The 17,086-nt window shown below is 56.9% G+C and overlaps 1 protein-coding gene across 1 annotated transcript in view; it reads left to right on the top strand.

The window, feature by feature from the left end:
- Positions 1-17,086, top strand: part of LOC128323767 (uncharacterized) — a 61,414-nt gene that overhangs the window by 6,017 nt on the left and 38,311 nt on the right. Inside the window, exons 2-7 of the mRNA XM_053247485.1 lie at positions 3,451-3,597; positions 5,098-5,285; positions 5,684-5,793; positions 7,039-7,110; positions 8,093-13,205; positions 13,806-15,123. Of these exons, the coding sequence (XP_053103460.1) occupies positions 3,497-3,597; positions 5,098-5,285; positions 5,684-5,793; positions 7,039-7,110; positions 8,093-13,205; positions 13,806-15,123 (6,902 nt within the window). The 5' untranslated portion in view covers positions 3,451-3,496. The remainder of the gene's footprint in view (positions 1-3,450; positions 3,598-5,097; positions 5,286-5,683; positions 5,794-7,038; positions 7,111-8,092; positions 13,206-13,805; positions 15,124-17,086) is intronic.

Below are 17,086 nucleotides of genomic sequence, written 5' to 3'. Positions count from 1 at the left end.
TATTCACCCTGGAACAAATTGGCTGGTTCTGCTTCTTGTTAATTCTACCATCTCCTCATATCTGCAGTGATGGCTTCGCTGCTAACATTGCAACTTGCTAGGAAGGGATGGTGTCTCCAGATAAGAAGCAAACTGCTTGGATCCACACAGCTGTTTCACTTCGTGATTGTGGCTTGAGCTGGCCTGCAGTAGAAGGGTGCCCACAATCTGGAACCTCAGGCTGAAAGTTACAGAGGGCTTAACCTCAGTTAGCCTTGCTAACTGGGAACAGAGCCAGTGTGGTGCAGTGGTTAGAGTGCTGGACTAGGACCAGGGAGACCCGAGTTCAAATCCCCACTCAGCCATGAGCCTTGCTGGGTGACTCTGGGCCAGTCACCTTGCTCTCAGCCTAACCTACTTCACAGGGTTGTTGTGAGGAGAAACTTAAGTATGTAGTACTCTGGGCTCCTTGGAGGAAGAGCGGGATGTAAATTTTTCTTTTTTAAAAAAGGCACCTTTTTCACCAAAAGTGGCGATTCTCTTTATTGAGCAGGGGGAGAGCAACTGGCCCTTTCCATCCCCTGCACAGCATCCTTCCAGTGGCTGTTGCTGGTGTCTATCTTATGTTTCTCTTCTTTTCTTTTTGTCTTTTCAGGTTGTGAACCCTTTGAGGACAGGGAGCCATTCTATTTATGTATATCTGTGCAAACCACTTTGGGAACTTTCTTTAAAAAGTGGTATATAAATATTCGTTGTATTGTAATACTGGTGTGGGATGCATTTGGAAGTGCCCCCCCCCCGTTAAATCTACATGTATCTTTCCTCCCCAGAGCCCAGCCTGGAGAAAGTCTCCCCTCTCTTCTTGGCACAGACAGGAAGAGGGGTGCACTGTTTGCGGGCTGGTGTGAGCTGTGATCTCCGTTCATTGCCGTCTTGCAAGTTTTGGTATGCAGCAGTCCAGCGGGCTTGAGATGCATTTGGCAGCTCCGTGAAGACCTCGGGACCACCAGAAATGCACGTGGTGTTCATTTGGACGTCTTCCTGCAGAGCTTTCACCCCGCAGCCCATCCATGTTGGGGCCTTGTTGAGCATAAAGTGTGACGGACTGACCTCTGTCCTGTGGCTTGTACCGTGGGAATCTAGGGCCATGTGCTTGACTGTTGTAGCTTCCTGAACAAGCCTCTCCTAGCACCAGCTGCTGTTCTGCATCGTGGGCCCCACTAGGGAGGGGGTGCTCAGGTCAGTAGGCAGCGGTGTGTGACTTGGTTAGAAAGGAGGATGGCTTTGAGGAAGGCCACACTTGACAGCTCTGTGTAGACAAGGCGCTTTAGGTTTTGGCGTGAACCGGAGGCTGGAGCCCTTCGAATGCTCAGGGGGCTGTTCCCCTTGCAGTAGGGAGGAAGGATCCCCCTCACGGAATGTCTAGTTAACTGCTGACTATAGATGCTACAATAGACAAAAAGATGCTTTGAAACGAAGCAGAGGAGGGTGAATGCTGCCGAGGGGGGTTCTTCTTTTGCAAGTTGCAACGGAGGAGTTTTAGTGGTCACGGAGTGTAAAGCCCCTTGGTTGGGCAACGCCCCTCGGTTTGTGTTTAGCAAAAGGTTGCAAGCCAGAGAGAGAGCGCTTTGCAGTGCCTGGCCGGGCTCTGCCCTCAGGAGTGCCTACTAGGTTGCAGGGAGGTCGTCTCATCCAAGAGGGGGAGGAGTCGTCGGTCTGCCTGCTGGGATGTGGACTCTTCTTTTACCCCTGCCGCAGGCCACAAGAATCTGCTGCTTCAGGCTAGGGATGTGCACGGAATGGGATTTGCATTCCACTCCAAGCTTCAGACATTTCGAGCCTTCCGAGCACCGTTTTGGAAGGGCATCTTTGGTGCTCTTCTGGTCTTTGCGCGTGCACAGCAGCCATTTGCATGGTGGTGCTGACCACGTGAATGGCTGTCAGGAGTGTGCTGAGGCCAAGAGAGCACTGTCGACGCTCTTCCAAATCGTGCTCAGAATGTTCTGAATTCCGGACATTCCAACCCCGAGGGGGTCGTTCCATTCTGACCTTGGAGCAGGCCCTTCATCGGAAAGGTGCTCTGTTTGGAGCGCGGGACACTGGAAGTGGCCTGTTTTGAGTGGCGCTTGGAATGTTCTGCACATCCCTACTTCAGGCTCATTCGCTGCTTTGCTCTCTGTGGCTCAGTGTGCGGTGTTCAGACCCAGGCCCTGACTCCTCTGGGGAAAAGTGCCACCTGGTAGTGAACGGTTGCCATGCCCAGCAGGGCTTCACCTGCAAGAGTTTCTGCCTGCTGCAGAGGTGTAGTGGAGGGCGTGCATGTGCAGGGACGGAGCGCCAGGGCTTCTCTGGCTGTCAGGCTGGGCATGGCCCTGGGGGCTGATGTCACGGAGAGCTCCTCCTGCACTTCGGAATGTGCCACGACACCACTGGGATGTGGAGGCAGGTCATGGCAGGCGTTGTCATGTGCATCTCGGGATTCGCCAGAAGACGCCGACTGGTCTGCAGTACACGGTTACTTCTGAAGCGTCCGATTTTCCTTCCTTGAAGGAACCCCATAGGAACTTGGTTTGATTGCAGACAGGTTCAGCAGAAAAGTGTGTGTGTGGGTGGTGGTCTTGAAGCCTTGATGGAACCTGGAACCAAGTTAGGGTTGCTTAAGGGATGGGATGAAATGTGGTGGGAGGGGATTGGAAGCTGCTGCCCGGTGATTGGCTAGGATTCACAAAGGGCAAATAAGTGGATATTTACAGAGGAAGCTGCCAGCTACAGAGTCAGACCATGGGTCCATCTCGCTCAGCATTGTCTACACAGACTGGCAGCAGCTTCTCCAGGGTTGCAGGCAGGAGTCTCTCTCAGCCCTGTCTTGGAGATGCTGCCAGGGAGGGGACTGGGAACCTTCTGCTGCTCTTCCCAGAGCGGCTCCATCCCCTAATAAGGGGAATATCTCTTGCAGTGCTCACACTTCTAGTCTCCCATTCATATGCAACCAGGGCAGACCCTGCTTAGCTCAGGGGACAAGCCATGCTTTCTACCACAAGACCAGCTCTTCTCTCCTCATATGGTGATATCAGTGATGGGGTGACTCTCTTGAGACCTTGCTAAGTAGGAGAGGGCTCCGGAGGGCAGTTTGCCGAGGCCCCCCTCAAAATCTCGAGCCACCCCTGGATAGGGAGTGTGCTTCTGATTCCAGAAATGCCCCCATTTCAGCCAGTCTTTGCCCCAGGGCGGAGGCAGCCAGCTCTGAGGGAGAAGCTCCACCGGCTGCAGTCCTTGTGAGGCAGCAGGAGACAGACAGTGAGGCCGTGGCGCGCCTGCCCCTGGCAGAGGGCATCCCTGGTGCTGAAGGGGGCCAGAGGTGGCGAGGGGCTCTCTTGCTTGGGGAGGCCGAGTTGCCTCCCTCCCTGCCTGCACCACAGATCTTGCCCTCGGGCTGCTCACCTTGCGCCTGCTCTCTCGCTCTCTCTCTAGACCTCCTCTCCCCCATCGGATATCGCAAGAAGGTGGCTTTTCTGACATGGCGGCGCCCTGCCAGGCCTGCAGTGGGGGCCGGCGCCCATGTCACCTGCGCAGGATCGGCAGCCGAAGCCCCGTCTCTGATGTCGCTGATCTTATCCAGTAAGTAAAGGGCAGGGCCTGTGAGCCCCTGGACCCAGGCAGGCGGCTGGGGCAGTCAGGTGGGAGGCGCCATGTCTGCGTTGAGCCCCCTCACCACCACCCCCTCCTCCCTCCCTCGGTCATCAGGTAGATCAGGCAGAGGAAAGGAACAAAGGAAGCTGCCATCGACGGAGTCAGACCCTCGGTCCCTCTAGCTCAGCATTGTCTTCACAGGCTGGCAGCGGCTTCTCCCAGGTTGCAGGCAGGAATCTCTCTCAGGCCTCTCTTGGAGATGCTGCCGGGCAGGGAACTTGGGACCTTCTGCTGCTCTTCCCAGAGCAGCTCCATCCCCTGAGGGGGATCTCTTACAGGGGTCACACAAATTAAGTCTCCCATCCATATGCAAGCCGGGTGGACCCTGCTTAGCTCAGGGGACAAGTCCTGCTTGCTGCCACAAGACCGGCTGTCCTCTCACAGTTTCATGCTCCAGGAGGTGGTGAGGTCTTTTGCTCTTCCCTCCATTTGGTTTCCTCTGGCGGCTTGAATGGAGTGTGGCCAGAAACAGCAGCTCCAGGCTGGGATGGGGGCCCTTCAGTGGCCCTGAGAGAGGTGGCTGCCCGCCCCGCCGTGAGGTCTGTCTGTAGCCGGAGTTGTGGCTCACTGGCCTGCGCTGTCTGTGCTGGACTCATGCCCCTGCCTTCCTCCCAGGAGTGTGTCTTGCATGCCCACCATTGTGAGGGACAGAAGAACAGCCCTGCTGGATCAGGCCCCCCAAGGAGGCCCATCTGGTCCAGCATCCTGTTTCGCACAGTGGCCCACCAGATACCCGTGAGAAGCCCAACGGCAGGAGTTGAAAGGGCCATGTCCTCTCTCTCCTGCTGGGACTCCCCTGCAACTGGGACTCAGAGGCACTTTAGCCCTCCAACTAGTAGTTGATGATGCGCCCCCTTCCTCCAGGGCTGGCCTTTCTCCTCGGGGGACGCTCCTTGCACAACGGTCTGCCTCCGGACTCGGCACCGGAGAGGGTTGCCCCTTGCCTTGAGCAGTGAGGGCTTGCCCGTCTTGGTGTCTGTGAAGCCACATGGCCCTCAGCCAGCCACCCCATGATTCAAGCCCCCGGGTGACATCCTGACAAGTGAAGCGTAGACGAGAAACCTGTCGCTTCCCGAGGGTGGGCACACTCTGCAAAGTACCTGAACTCCTGCCCAGAGGTGGAGGAGGGCCCTGCGGGGGAAGCACGGCGGACCTCCCCTGATGTTAGGAGCACCCACGCCTTGCTAGGGGGTCAGCCATTCACTTGACTAGGTAGAGAGAAACGCACTTGCCCTCCGGGTGAGAAGGCTGTGCTTGCTTGCACAAGCACATCCTCCAGGGAAGGCGGCTGGGCATGGGCCGGGGCTCCGTCTCCAAGAGAAGCAGGGCGGAGCACCCCGGGGTTGCCCTCTTGCTCACCCAGGTGCCTCCAAGAAGTGGACCGTGATACTCTGGGAACAACGCCCCCCCCCCGCTCCCCCTTCCCAGTTTCCCCAGGACCGTGACGCTGATTGGCAGGAACAGCAGCGCCGTGGACTGCTTCCTCAGCAGCACCGCAGCCAGCAGGAGCAACTACATCTCCCGCATTCATGCCCGGGTCATCCGGACCAGGGACACGTACGCGCTTGTGGATTCCAGCTTGACGGGGGTGTATGTCAACGATGTCCAGATCAGGGGTGAGTGGGGCTTGCCCTCCCCAGCGCCCCTCTGGGTGGAAGACGCTGCGCAGGCCGGGCTGAGGATTGGGCGGGCTTTGAGCTGGGCCACTCCAGCCCTCCTTGCACCTTGATGGGTGGTTGTCTTGCAGAGCCGTGGGTGTGCCTGGCCGGCCGGGGCATCTTTGGGCATGTCTTCCGTGGCGCCCAGACCTGCAGGCCAGCGCTTCCCTGTCTGGTGACTGAGCAGGGCTGGCCCCTCTCGCCAGGCTGCCTCTGCGCTTGAGGGGGCTGGGCTCTCGCGTAGTCTGGCCGAGGGGGCCTGATCCCCCTCGGGAAGGGGGGCGCCAGCATCGGGGAAGGGGGGCGCCAGCAAAGCCGCTCCGAAACGCCAGTGCTGGCCTGTTATTTCTCTCCAGGTAAAGTCGTCCTGCAGGAAGGAGACACGGTCACTTTTGGCCATCCAGCCTGGAGGAACGTCGACCCCGAAGCCCACGCCCGGCAGCCCAGCTCGCCCTTCTACTTCTTGGTGGGGGTCTCCTTCCGCGAGGACCGGCTCTTGCTGGGGGATGCACAGAGCTGGGAGGGAGCACCTCGGAGGCCGCTGAGTTCCAGCCTTGGGCAGAAGTTTTGGGTCTAGGAGCCACGGGGGGGACACGGGACAAAATCACCAGCCCTGGTGACAGATGGGGAGGGGGGGGGAGTGCCTCTTCTTAGCTCATTGACATGTCAGAGAATAGGGCGGGTGGTCAAAAGTTCTAAGTTGAGAGGCGTTGGCCCAGCACTAATCCAAATGCAGGGATTTTGCCAATGAGCCGATGTCATGGGAAGCTGCCGTATACCGAGTCAGACCCTAGGTCCATGTAGCTTAGCACTGACTGGCAGCAGCTCTTCAGGGTTTCAGACAGAGAAGGGTCTTTCCCAGCCCAACCTGAAGATGCTCCCAGGGATGAACCTGGAACCTTCTGCATGCAAAAAGAGAGGAGAGCAGGTCTTGTGGTAGCAAGCAGGACTTGTCCCCTTAGCTAAGCAGGATCTGCCCTGGTTGCACATGAATGGGAGACTAGAAGTGTGAGCACAGGAAGAGATTCCCCTCTGGGGATAATGGGGCCACTCTGGGAAGAGCAGCAGAAGGTTCCAAGTTCCCTCCCTGGCAGCAGCATCTCCAAGATAGTGGGGCTGAGAGAGACTCCTGCCTGCAACCTCGGAGAAGTCGCTGCCAGTCTGTGAAGACAATACTGAGCTAGATAGACCAAGGGTCTGACTCAGTGTATGGCAGGTTCCTATGTTACAAAGCAGATACTCCCACCTGAACCATGGCCCTATCCCAGTCAAGATGTCCATCTCTACCAACATGCATTTCCAGTCAGCCTAGGAACAGAGGAAGCTGCCATCGACTGCGTCAGACCCTTGGTCCATCTAGCTCAGTATGGTCTTCACAGACTGGCAGCGGCTTCTCCAAGGTTGCAGGCAGGAACCTCTCTCAGCCCTCTCTTGGAGATGCTGCCAGGGAGGGAACTTGGAAAGCAGGCAGGGGCTCTTCCCAGAGCGGCCCCATTATCCCCTCCGGGGAGCACACGTAGGCTCCCATTCCAGTGCAAAAGCCTCTAGTATGGGGCAGTGTGTGTGCTCTTGAAATGGCAAAGGAGGCGGTGGTCTGGATGCTCACAGGCAAGCAGGGCAGTTCACGAGAGCGCCACAGTCTTGCCTGTGGATTCTGGCTTCCTTAGCTGTGAGGTTCTGCTTCCCATAACCTTGTGCTCCTCTTTTCCAGTTTGAACATTGCCACTGCAGCATCGATCAAATGCAAAGTCTGCGCAGAGAGGGGAGACAGTTGCTGCAGCAGGTAAAGCAGGAACCAAAGCCCAACTCGGACTCCAGAGATGCGTCTCTTTCGTGTCTGGCTTTGCCCCTCCCCGGCTCAGGCTAGCTGCTTCCCATGGGGAAGTCTGGGGTGTGGCTTGCCTTGGGCACCTCTCTGCCAAAGCTTCCTTCTCCCCTTCTTTGGCTCCAGCCCGACTCGGAGCCACGGCTGCTCCTTCGGTCTAGGAAGGCTGGTGAGAAGGGCCCGAGGAAGGGGGCGGGGAGGGTGGCTCTTGAGTGCCAGCCTTGGGGCTGCAGAAAGGCAGAGGCGGAGGCTGGCCTTGCAGGCAGCAGTTCCCACCCCCCCTCTTCCCCCCCCAATGGATTGCTGCATGTGGAGGGAGAGGCTGGGGGGCCCAGAGGGAGCCTCGGCAGCACCCAGCAGACTCTGCAGTCAGGTGGTGATGAGCCTCCTTGCCAGGCGGGCTGGAGAGGCGTGTGCTTGCACGCTGGTGTCCAGCAGAGGGGCAGCCAGACCCACGCAAGGTGGCTCTCCTGGGGGCCCCTGGCTCAGCACAAGCGGAGGAAGGCAGGGGCTCTGGGAACTGGCCCCGTCCCCGGTCAGTGTTCCCTCTCGCTGGGATCCCCAACTCCCAGAATCCCCAAGCAAAAGCCACTGCAGCCGGGGATGCTGGGAGTTGTAGTCGGCAACATCTGGGAATCCCTGTTGGAGGGAACACTGTCCCCGATTCCCCAAGGGCAAAACCGTTCACCTCTTCCACGCCCTCGCTTTGTGCAGACCGTCTGCAGTGTAGCTGAGAGGTCACCAGGAGCCCTTCGCCCGCTCTGAATGGCAGAAGCCCTTCTGGCTTCCACAATCGATGATTTTTCTCCTGTACTCCGTGAGCAGAAACCGATTCCACCCCCCCACCCCAGCAGCCCTTCTTCCTAAGTCTCTGCATCTTTAAAAACGCCTGGAGTGCTTCTGGTCCTGACCGCTTTGTGTCCTCTCTTTCATGTTTCAGTTTCCTGTGTCGGCCCCTGCTGGGTCACCACCAGCACCACCCGTCACTGTATGCCTGGACCGTGGGGAGAGCGTGGCCCGCCCCGCCCGGCCTCAGACAGCCCATGCGTGGCCAGTGAGCTTGCCAGGCCCTGCTGCTCCGTCGGAATCGGACCCTGGCTGGCGGAGCCCTGCCGTCGCCACTCTGCTGCAAACCTCCGCAGGCTCAGGACCGGCTCCTGAATCTGGACCGGAAGTCCTGGTCACAGGAGAGCCCAGGAGGGCGGGGCTGGCTGGACGGCCGGTTTCTGCAGCAGAAGATGTTCTCCGCCCTGCCCGTCAGCTTCTGCGGTCCACTTCGCCCGAGTACACAGTCCTGGGGGAGGATTCACCTGCCCAGCCTTCTGTTCCAAGAACCCTTGAGACATCCTGCTTCTCTTCGCTTCACAGGAGTTCAGAATGGAAGGGCTCTGAGTCAGCAGCTGGGAGCCAGGATTGTGCAGCAAGATCACTGCTAGACTTGCACAGGCAACCTTTGCATGAGAACTGCAAGAACGATCCTGGAACACGCCGGCCGGATGTAACTTCTTCCAGCCACTTGCAGCCGGGATTACCACCACCTCCTCCTCCTCCTCCTCCTCCTCCTCCTCACTTGGGGGATTCTGCAGCTGATGAGGATGTCCAAAGTGGAAGCACCACAAATGCAGCTGAGCTTCCTAAGGAGATGCTGCCACTGTCACACATCCTTCAGATGGAGGGCAGAAGCATTCCTGACGAGAGATTATCCACTCCTGACACTGTAGAGCTTGTTTCTGGCAGCTCTGACCAGGATGAAGACCTAACAGAGATGGATCTTGATGAAAACACTCAAACAGCTTCATGTGGAACACCTCAAGTTCCTGAATCTGATGCCCAGGTGCAGGTCACACAAGGGGTGGGAGAGGCTGCCACACCCGCGGCCTGCTCGAAAGGCAGCAGAATGGAGAAGGCGGGTCCTGTAGAAGATCACAAGGAGAGCCTCGTGGAGAAGGGCTTCTCTGAGGCTGCCAGGCAGGAAATGGAGTGGCAACCTGCATCTTCTGCTGCTGTGAAGATAATGAACGATTCCCTCACGAATCAAGCAGACAGCCTCGTTGCAGAAACGTCAGATTTGCTCACTTCAACATCAGCAAACTCTCTGCATGATTCTCCGAGCAATGATGACTCTAGTGATAAAGAGCTAGATGTGGACTGCTCCCCCGCGTTGGCGAGTCGAGAGACGTCCCGTTCTGAAGGTGTGGCCTCCCCTTTACCTGCAAGGAGTCTGTCTCCTAGGACTCAAGTTGGTGGTGGAGGAGGAGTCTGTGCAACAAACTCACAAGCCAGTGCTGCTGCTGATGATGAAGAAGGTGACATGGAAAAGGAGCCTTCTGCCAGTGCCAGCTTCTTAGCAACAGACTGCCCTGTTCCCCTTGGCGAGGGTGGCAGTGCTGAGCCCGAGATGGGCCCCGTGTGTCCAGAGGCCGAGACTGGTGTTCCCAGTAGCTTAGTAGAAGCTGTCTCCTGTGCAGGAGTGGGAGCTCAGACGGAGGGTGTGAAGGAAAGAGAAACGGGTGGAGGAACTGTGGAGTTCGTAAAAGAAGGGCAGGTTGGTGGAATGTCGGATGGTCTGGACACGGAATTGTGCACACACACGGCTGAAGACCTGTTTCTTGAGCAGTCCCCTGAGACTGCAACCATAAGTTCTCCAGCTGCTAATGAGCATGCCGAAGGAGAGTTTTCCGGAGAAAGAGAGATGGGTCCTGTGGCATCCTCTGGAGTGATGCATGAGCAGCTGCCTTCAGATCTCTTGGGAACTTGCGGAGGAAGGAGCACTCTTGTCGCTGCATCCCCTCCAGCGGACTCTCTTTTGGTGGGAAGGAGAATGCCTGAAGGGGCCCGTCCTGAACAACTGGCAGGTTTATGCGGAAAGAGGAGTGAGAGTCCTTTGGGAAGAGGGCAGAGGGAAGAAGAGAGTGGCGTGGCCCAAGAGGGGCCCCAGCATGCAAGCGCTGGCTCTGCCGAAGCCAACGGGGGCCCAGGCAACGGTCCTGCACAGAGGCCCTGGGCACCTGGTGGGGGGCAGCTGAGTTCCTCAAGCGGCCCTGAAGGGGGGAGAGAGAGAGGTTGCACTTCACTGTCCATGGAAGAGGTCACTGACGGACCCCAAACGGCTGCAAAAGTCAGCCTGGAGGAAGAGGTGGAGTGGGCGTCTCGTCCACTTGCTGGGCGGGAGGCTGGCCGCGGGCGGGCTGAAGGGGTCCTCGCCAGAAGCGTTGAAAGGGTCACAGCGCCCTCCTCCTGGGCCCTGGCAGGGAGCCAGGCAAGGCAGCTCCCTGGAGCCGGCCTTGGAGAGGGAGGGGTCCCCCACTCAGCTGATGGCTGTGTCCGCTGGCCGTCCCCTCAGGCAGCAGCAGGGAGGTCGGGGCCTGGGAGCGCCCACCTCCTGCCCCTGGAAGGCAGCAGCCGTGAGGGGGCCGGAGGGGATGCAGACCTGAGTGGTGACGTCGCTTCCCAGGGCCAAGGCTGTGATGCGCCCCTGGGCCAGGGGGAGCCGGAGCCAGGTGGGGCGTGGCCGAGTGGCTGCCCTGAGCGTCGGGAGGTGGCCTCGGACACCTTTGCCCTCCGGAGGTGCCAGCAAGAGCCCCCTGTGTCTGCTGACCGGCAAGGACCAGCGTCTTGTGCTGCTGAGCCTCCAGTGCTGAGCCTGGAAACTAGCCCAGCGGTGAAGCTACCGGCAGCTGATCTGGGGACGCGCTTGCCTTCTGCCGACCCTCCCGTGGCGAGGAGTCCTCAGGAGGAAGCTTGTGAGCCAGGGGTGGCTCTTGAACATTTGCCCCCACCGGGGCCAGAAAGCGCTTGTGGCGTGACCGCCTTCCCTGAAGAGCGCAGCGGCGGTGGCTTTGCACAGACTCTCGGAAGTGTCCATTGTGGAGCGACACCCAGCAGCCGTGCCCTCGTGCGCTGTGGGGCTGGTTCTGCAGAGTCTGGAGCTGCAGAGGGAAGCGCAGCTGGAGACCTCCGGCGGGAAGCTCCGCTCGGCTCTGCTGAGGTCCCCGACGAACTCACCTTGCACAGCTCAGACTCTGCAACAGAAAAAGAAGGGACTGGCCGTGCCAGCGTCGACCGCGTCTCTAGCAGAGGGAGAACCCGGGAAGGAAGGGCTGCTTTTGTTACTGAGCCGGGGATGCCTTTTCTCCATCTTGCTGAGAACAGTGAGGCGTGTAGCAAACCGACGGAGGGATCCGCTCTTCAAGGTCCATGCGATGCCGCAGTTCGAGAGGCCCCTGTTGGGCCCCTGAAGGAGGAGACGGAGGGGGTGGGGACGGGTTCGGTTGTTTCCGGCTCTTCCCTCAGCTTGTCACCCTGCGATGCAAATGGAGATGCCGTTGCTGTATCGCAGAGCCACACTGCAGAGACGGGAATGGATGAAGAACCGGATCCAGCAGCCGCTGCCACAGTGATGGGAGAAGAGCCAGAGGATCAAGTGGCTGAAGGCACCAAATGCAGCACGCCTCCTAATTTAGCTTGTGTTTCTGCAGAGCCTCCTTGCCAGTCGGAAAGTGATGTCCAACCTGGTGTAGGGGAGCAGGCCCCAGAGAGTGCCGATACCTTGGCAGAAAACGTTGGTTTGGATCTTGACCAAGACAGTTGCCTGATGGATGGCAGGCTTGCCGATGAGCTCGGAGTGGGGGTCTCCGCCCCACCTCTTGAACTGGGAGAAGCAAGTGGAGCCCCAAGCAGCTTCTGTTCAGGAAAGGATGAGCGCTCTCAGGAAACAGAAGTGGAGGTTTCAGGGCACCTCCCGCGAGACGGCCCAGCAGCCCAGCTGCAAGGAAGTGTGGGCCTACTGGGCAGCAGCCCAGACTCCTCTGCAGGGTTTCATGAGGGGTCCCAGTCTTGCAAAATAAGTTTACGTCCAGAAGAGGAGTTGGAAGGCGGCGCCTCTAGAAAAAGGCCTGTCAGCCAAGGCAAGGTTGCCGGGCTGTCTGATCCAGAGGTTTCCTCTTGTCCTCCCAAGAGGCTCTGCCCTCCGGATTCTGTTTCAGTCCAGGGATCAGATTCTGACCTGCTCACTCCCCCCATGGCACTTCCTCCCCCCCTTGACTTGGAGGGGCCCCGTGGCCAGTTTGGCAGAACCTTGGGGTGGTTTCTTGACCAGTACAGCAGCCACCTGACTCTGTACCCCCGGGAAGCAGAGCAGAAGCACAGAGGCAGTATTGCCTGCATTGTGAGGAGGTACTTTAAAAGCGATGCTTGTGCTGATCAACCCATGGCTGGAAACATGGAAGCAGGAGTGCCTCTGCCGCCCCCGGAAGCTGCTAAAGACATGGATTGTGCATCTGCAGATACCTTGGAGTCCGAGGAGGAGCCCAGTTCATCTTCACAGCCAAATACGGAGGATCTGGTCGAAGAAGTCCAGTTCCAAGCTCCATCCCTTGGTGGCCAGGGTTCATCTGAGGGCGCCCCCTCGGAGTCACCGGGCTCCCCTCATCAAGAACAGGAGGCAGACCTGGCCAGCAGTGTCTCAGAAAGCGTGTGGGATGCCTTCTTCTCTGAAGAGGAGCAGTTCCAATCCAGCGTGTGTTCGCTGTTGACAAATTCTTCCTCCAGCCCTCCCAAGGCCTCTTCTGCAGAGCCATCCAGTCAAAAGGACTTGCAGTTCCTCCTCTCAGACGTCTCCAAGAGCTCAGAATCCTGTGGTGGGGACTCTTTTGGAATCGGAAGTAGCCAGCAACTCTCAAAAGAAACTTCTGACACCGAAAGCCAAGCTGCAGAGGTAGCTGTGGGGTCTGGGTCTTCCTGTGCCTCCCTGGAAGCCTCTGACATGGACTGGTGTGATGAAGACCCTGCAAGCACAGCGGCTCAGGGGCTGATGTCCTCCAGTGAAAGCACCGAGACCCCCCAGAGCAACACGCAGCCAGCGGCATCTGAAGCGCATGCTGGCATCGCTGCGGTTCAGCAGGACCCTGTTCTTCGGCAAGTGGGTGGTGCCCGTGATGGGGATGATGGTGGGAATGGGACTGCCGGCATAGAAAGCTCTGAGCAGGATGATGGCCCTGGGGAGATGCCAGTGGGCCCCCCAAGAAGCTTCTCTGCAGGCTCCTTTTGCCCAGGTATGTTTTAGCAGGAGGGAATCCCGAGAGAGTGGTGGTTGCTGGGTCTACCTTTCCCCCTTTTCTGACTAGATTGTGAGCACCTTGGGAGTAAGAAACCTGCTTATTTATTCATTATGTTCTACGTAAACCGATTTGAGTATATACATATTTGTGCAGCTGGGCCTGTTGTGCTACCGGGGCGGTGGTGGTGGAACCGCAAAAGCCGCTGGGAATGTGCTGGGACCAGTTTGTTGGTCACGGCTTCCCCACACCTCCTGGTGCTGGTGTGGCAAGGAGGCTGCTTCGGAAGGCTTTGCGGGTCCCTTCAGAGAGCTGCAGTTTAGTCCACCGGGATTAAACAAGCTTAAGACTGGTTTGAAGTCCTGGTGTAGCCAAGGCTGGTCAGGAACGCTTCATGCAACTTCAGTTGATTGTCCTAATGGCAAGTTTTAAATTGTTGTAATGTTCTAACCTTTTTACTTGTTCTTATTTCGTTGTAAACTGCCCAGAGACTTGCATTTTGGGGCAGTATATACATGTGTTAGATAGATAAATAAATAAACAATCTCAATCAGAGGAGCTGGAAACACAACTAAATAAATCTGATTCTTTCCACAGCTTCAGGAGGTCCAGAGCCCACCATCGATGGTCCTTTGGCCTCTGGTCCGTGGGTGTGCCCCAAGCCCCACATGGGGCTGGCAGTCGACTCTTCCCATCTGCTGCTGAAGAGGGAGCCGCCTTGCGAAGGCCAGGGCAGCCCAGGCCGTGGGAACGGGGCCCCCTCTCCTTCAGGAGCTCCTCCTGTCCTTGCTGCTGTTACTTCTGCCCCAGCAAGCTCTATTGTAGAGGGTGGCCCTGGAGGAGGAGGACCCACATCCCAGAGCTCTTGCCCTACCCTGACGGAGACACGCAGCCAAGACCAGCATTCCTGGTTGCTGAACAAGCCCTGCTTGCACAGCCCCACGTTAAGAGACGAGTCTGCAGAGGTGGGAGGCGCTGAAGCGGGCAGGAGATCTCAGGAGACGCAGGGCGACCCACCTCTCTGGCCTCTGCCCCCCTCTGAGACTGGTGGTCCTGCTGGCACAGCTGATCACCCTGGAGGAGGAGGAGATGACGACGACGACTCTGGAGAAGACCTGGGTAGCCCTGGCAGTGTGGTGGGATGGGCAGGGCAAGCAGACACCCCCAGGGCTCTCCAGGGGGCTGCAGGTGACGCGGGGACAGCTGGCCCCGTTCCGGCCCCTCGTGTGTGTGATGGTCCGGTGCTTCTTTGCAGCCCCTTGGGATCGAAAGGCCCTGCAGTGGCTCCAGCCTTGCGCCAGTTGGCAGGTGCCCCCTCCCTTTCTCACTCCCATGTCTTGAAAGAAGAAAAGGAGCTCTGTGACTCTGAGGTGCCGCCTGAGGGCCAGCTTGACACCCCCAGCCCTCGCCCGGCACCTCCTGTAGCTTGTTCTCCAGGTGCCCCAGACTTCTGTAAGCCCCGAATTCCCGAGGCCTTGGCAAGTTGGCATCCAGAACGTCCCGCAGGTTCTTCTGTGGATTTTCAAGACACCCGCTTGGTTTCTGATCAATTCGATGAAGTTGAAGAAGCCTCTGGGCAACTAGATGCCGAGGGTGTGCACGCTGGTGCTGAAGATGGCCTGCCCTGCCCTCCCCTGCAGAGCTCGGAGGAAGGGCTCTCTTCTGCCCTCGGGGCTAGCCCTGAGGCTTCTGGTCTTCCTGTGCTGAGCAGTCGTCAGCCTGGTGCTTGTGGTGGTTCTTGCCAGCCACCGAGCAGCGATGCAGATGGGACCAAGACCAGCCTCCTGAAAGAGTGGGCTTCCTCGGAGCAAGACGTCGAGTTCCAGTTGCAGCAGTGCCAGTCTGTGCTCGGAGAGCTCTCACGGTCCCTCTGTGCAGTCGAGGGAATTGACACGGTCCACGTGGAGAAATGGAGGTAAAGTTCACCCCTCTTTGGCTCTGTGTGTGTGTGTGTGTGGATGAGTAGTAGCTATTGCAGCACACAGAACATTAAGCCAGCTTAGCTTGGGGGTGACTGCCTGGATCTCCATCTTCTTGGCACCCGTTCTAAGTTGGGCGTCCACCTTGGCTCTCCTGTTAAGCGGCTGCAGTGGCCCCTTCTGCCAACCTGGCCCCTTGTCCCCGCCCCCGCCCCGCACAGCCCCAGGAGCTAATCACCGCCTGCCTTCCTGTTCCCAGACCCTACTGAGCGTTGGCACCAGAATGGCTCTCTAAGGCTGTGTCTGTTTCCAAATAGCTGTCTTTCCTATTGCTATCTATCTATCTATCTATCTATCATTTTTTTATACCGCCTGATATATACACCTCTAGGTGGTGTACAAGATTTAAAATACTTAGAAAATCAACACAGATTAAAATACACAAGACACAATAAAAACAATAGTATAAAACAATTACTAGAACAAATAATAATAATTATTATTAGAATTCTAATTAAAAGCTTGCGAAAACAGAAGGGTCTTGAGGGTCTTTGTAAAAACAAACAGAGAAGGAGATGCTTTCAGCAGGGAGCACATTCCAAAGCCCTGGGGCAGCCACAGAGAAAGCCTGGTTTGGAGTCGCCACCCATAATTGGACCTTTCCAGAAGATGGTAACAGGCTGGAGGGTTCTTGACAATGGAGGTGCTCTCTCAAATAGCCTGGACCCAAGCTGTTAAGGGCTTCATAGGTAATTATTGGTTGGTAGGTAATAACCAACACTAGGCAGGCATTTAGGGAAGATATGCCATTTCCTGATAAGGTTGACATGGAGAAGTAGATCTGAATGTCATCCGCATATTGATAACACCCTGCACCAAAACTCCTGATGATCTCTCCCAGCGGTTTCATGTAGGTGTTAAAGAGCATTCAAAAACAGCTGGGGGGCCTAAGTTGAGCAGGCCTGGCCTAGGGGTATGGTGGCTGTTTAGCTGCCTCCTTCACCTTCCCTCCCACTAAACCTCTTTCTGCCTTGCCATAAGACTTCCCACCCCTGCTCCAACTTCCAGCCATGGAACACCTCAATGGTAAGACTGACCGAACTGGTTCAGCCATCCAATGGAATGAAAGCAAGCCCAGAAGTCTTTTACGCCCTCACCCTCCAGATTGACATGCCACTTCTGGATCTCTTTTTGGTCTGCTCAGTCATCTCTCCCTGAGCAGAGAGCACGGATGCTGTCCTGTCTCACTGGCCTCCAAATCAACACCATGCCCCTCCCACCTATGGCTCTAGTCTGCCTCATCTTCCAGAAAATCGGGACAGAGTGCGCCCAGTTGTCCTAGTAGCCCCCAGTTGGCCTGTTGGGGGTGGGGGGCTGGTTCTCCACTGTGGCCTCTTCCTCGAACATCTGACCTTTACTAGGGGCCTCTTCTGCAGCAAGACCAAGCCTGGCATAAACTCTTCACGTGCAGGCGGAGTGGATGCTCTTAGCGAGCTGTGACTTCCTCTTCTGTCTGGAATCCCATCATGGCATCCTTCCACCATATGCATTTATGAAAGCACCTGGAAAACCTCCTCCCCTGGTGGTAATTCATGAGATGGCTCAGAAGTTAAAATATTTGAAACAAAAGACATTTGAATTTGCGAATAAGTCAGGAAAATTACTAGCCTGGAAACTTAGAAAAGAGAGAGAAAATAATTATATAACCAAAATATTGACTAAAAGGGGAATCTCCTTTGAGGAGGAGATTATCAAGAGAGAATTTTAAAAATATTTTCCAGAGTTATATCAGGAAACAAGAACAGATGTAAAGAAAATTGAAAGCTTTTTGAAGGAACAAAACCTGCCGCAACTTTCTAAATATCAGATAGAGCAGTTAAACACATCAATATCAACTATGGAAGTGATAGAAGTGATTAATCAAAGTAAATTGGGAATTGCCCCAGGGCCAGATGGTTT

Source organism: Hemicordylus capensis, chromosome 4 (assembly GCF_027244095.1).
Source record: "Hemicordylus capensis ecotype Gifberg chromosome 4, rHemCap1.1.pri, whole genome shotgun sequence".
NCBI lineage: Eukaryota > Metazoa > Chordata > Lepidosauria > Squamata > Cordylidae > Hemicordylus > Hemicordylus capensis.
This window is presented reverse-complemented; position numbering and strand designations above follow the sequence as displayed.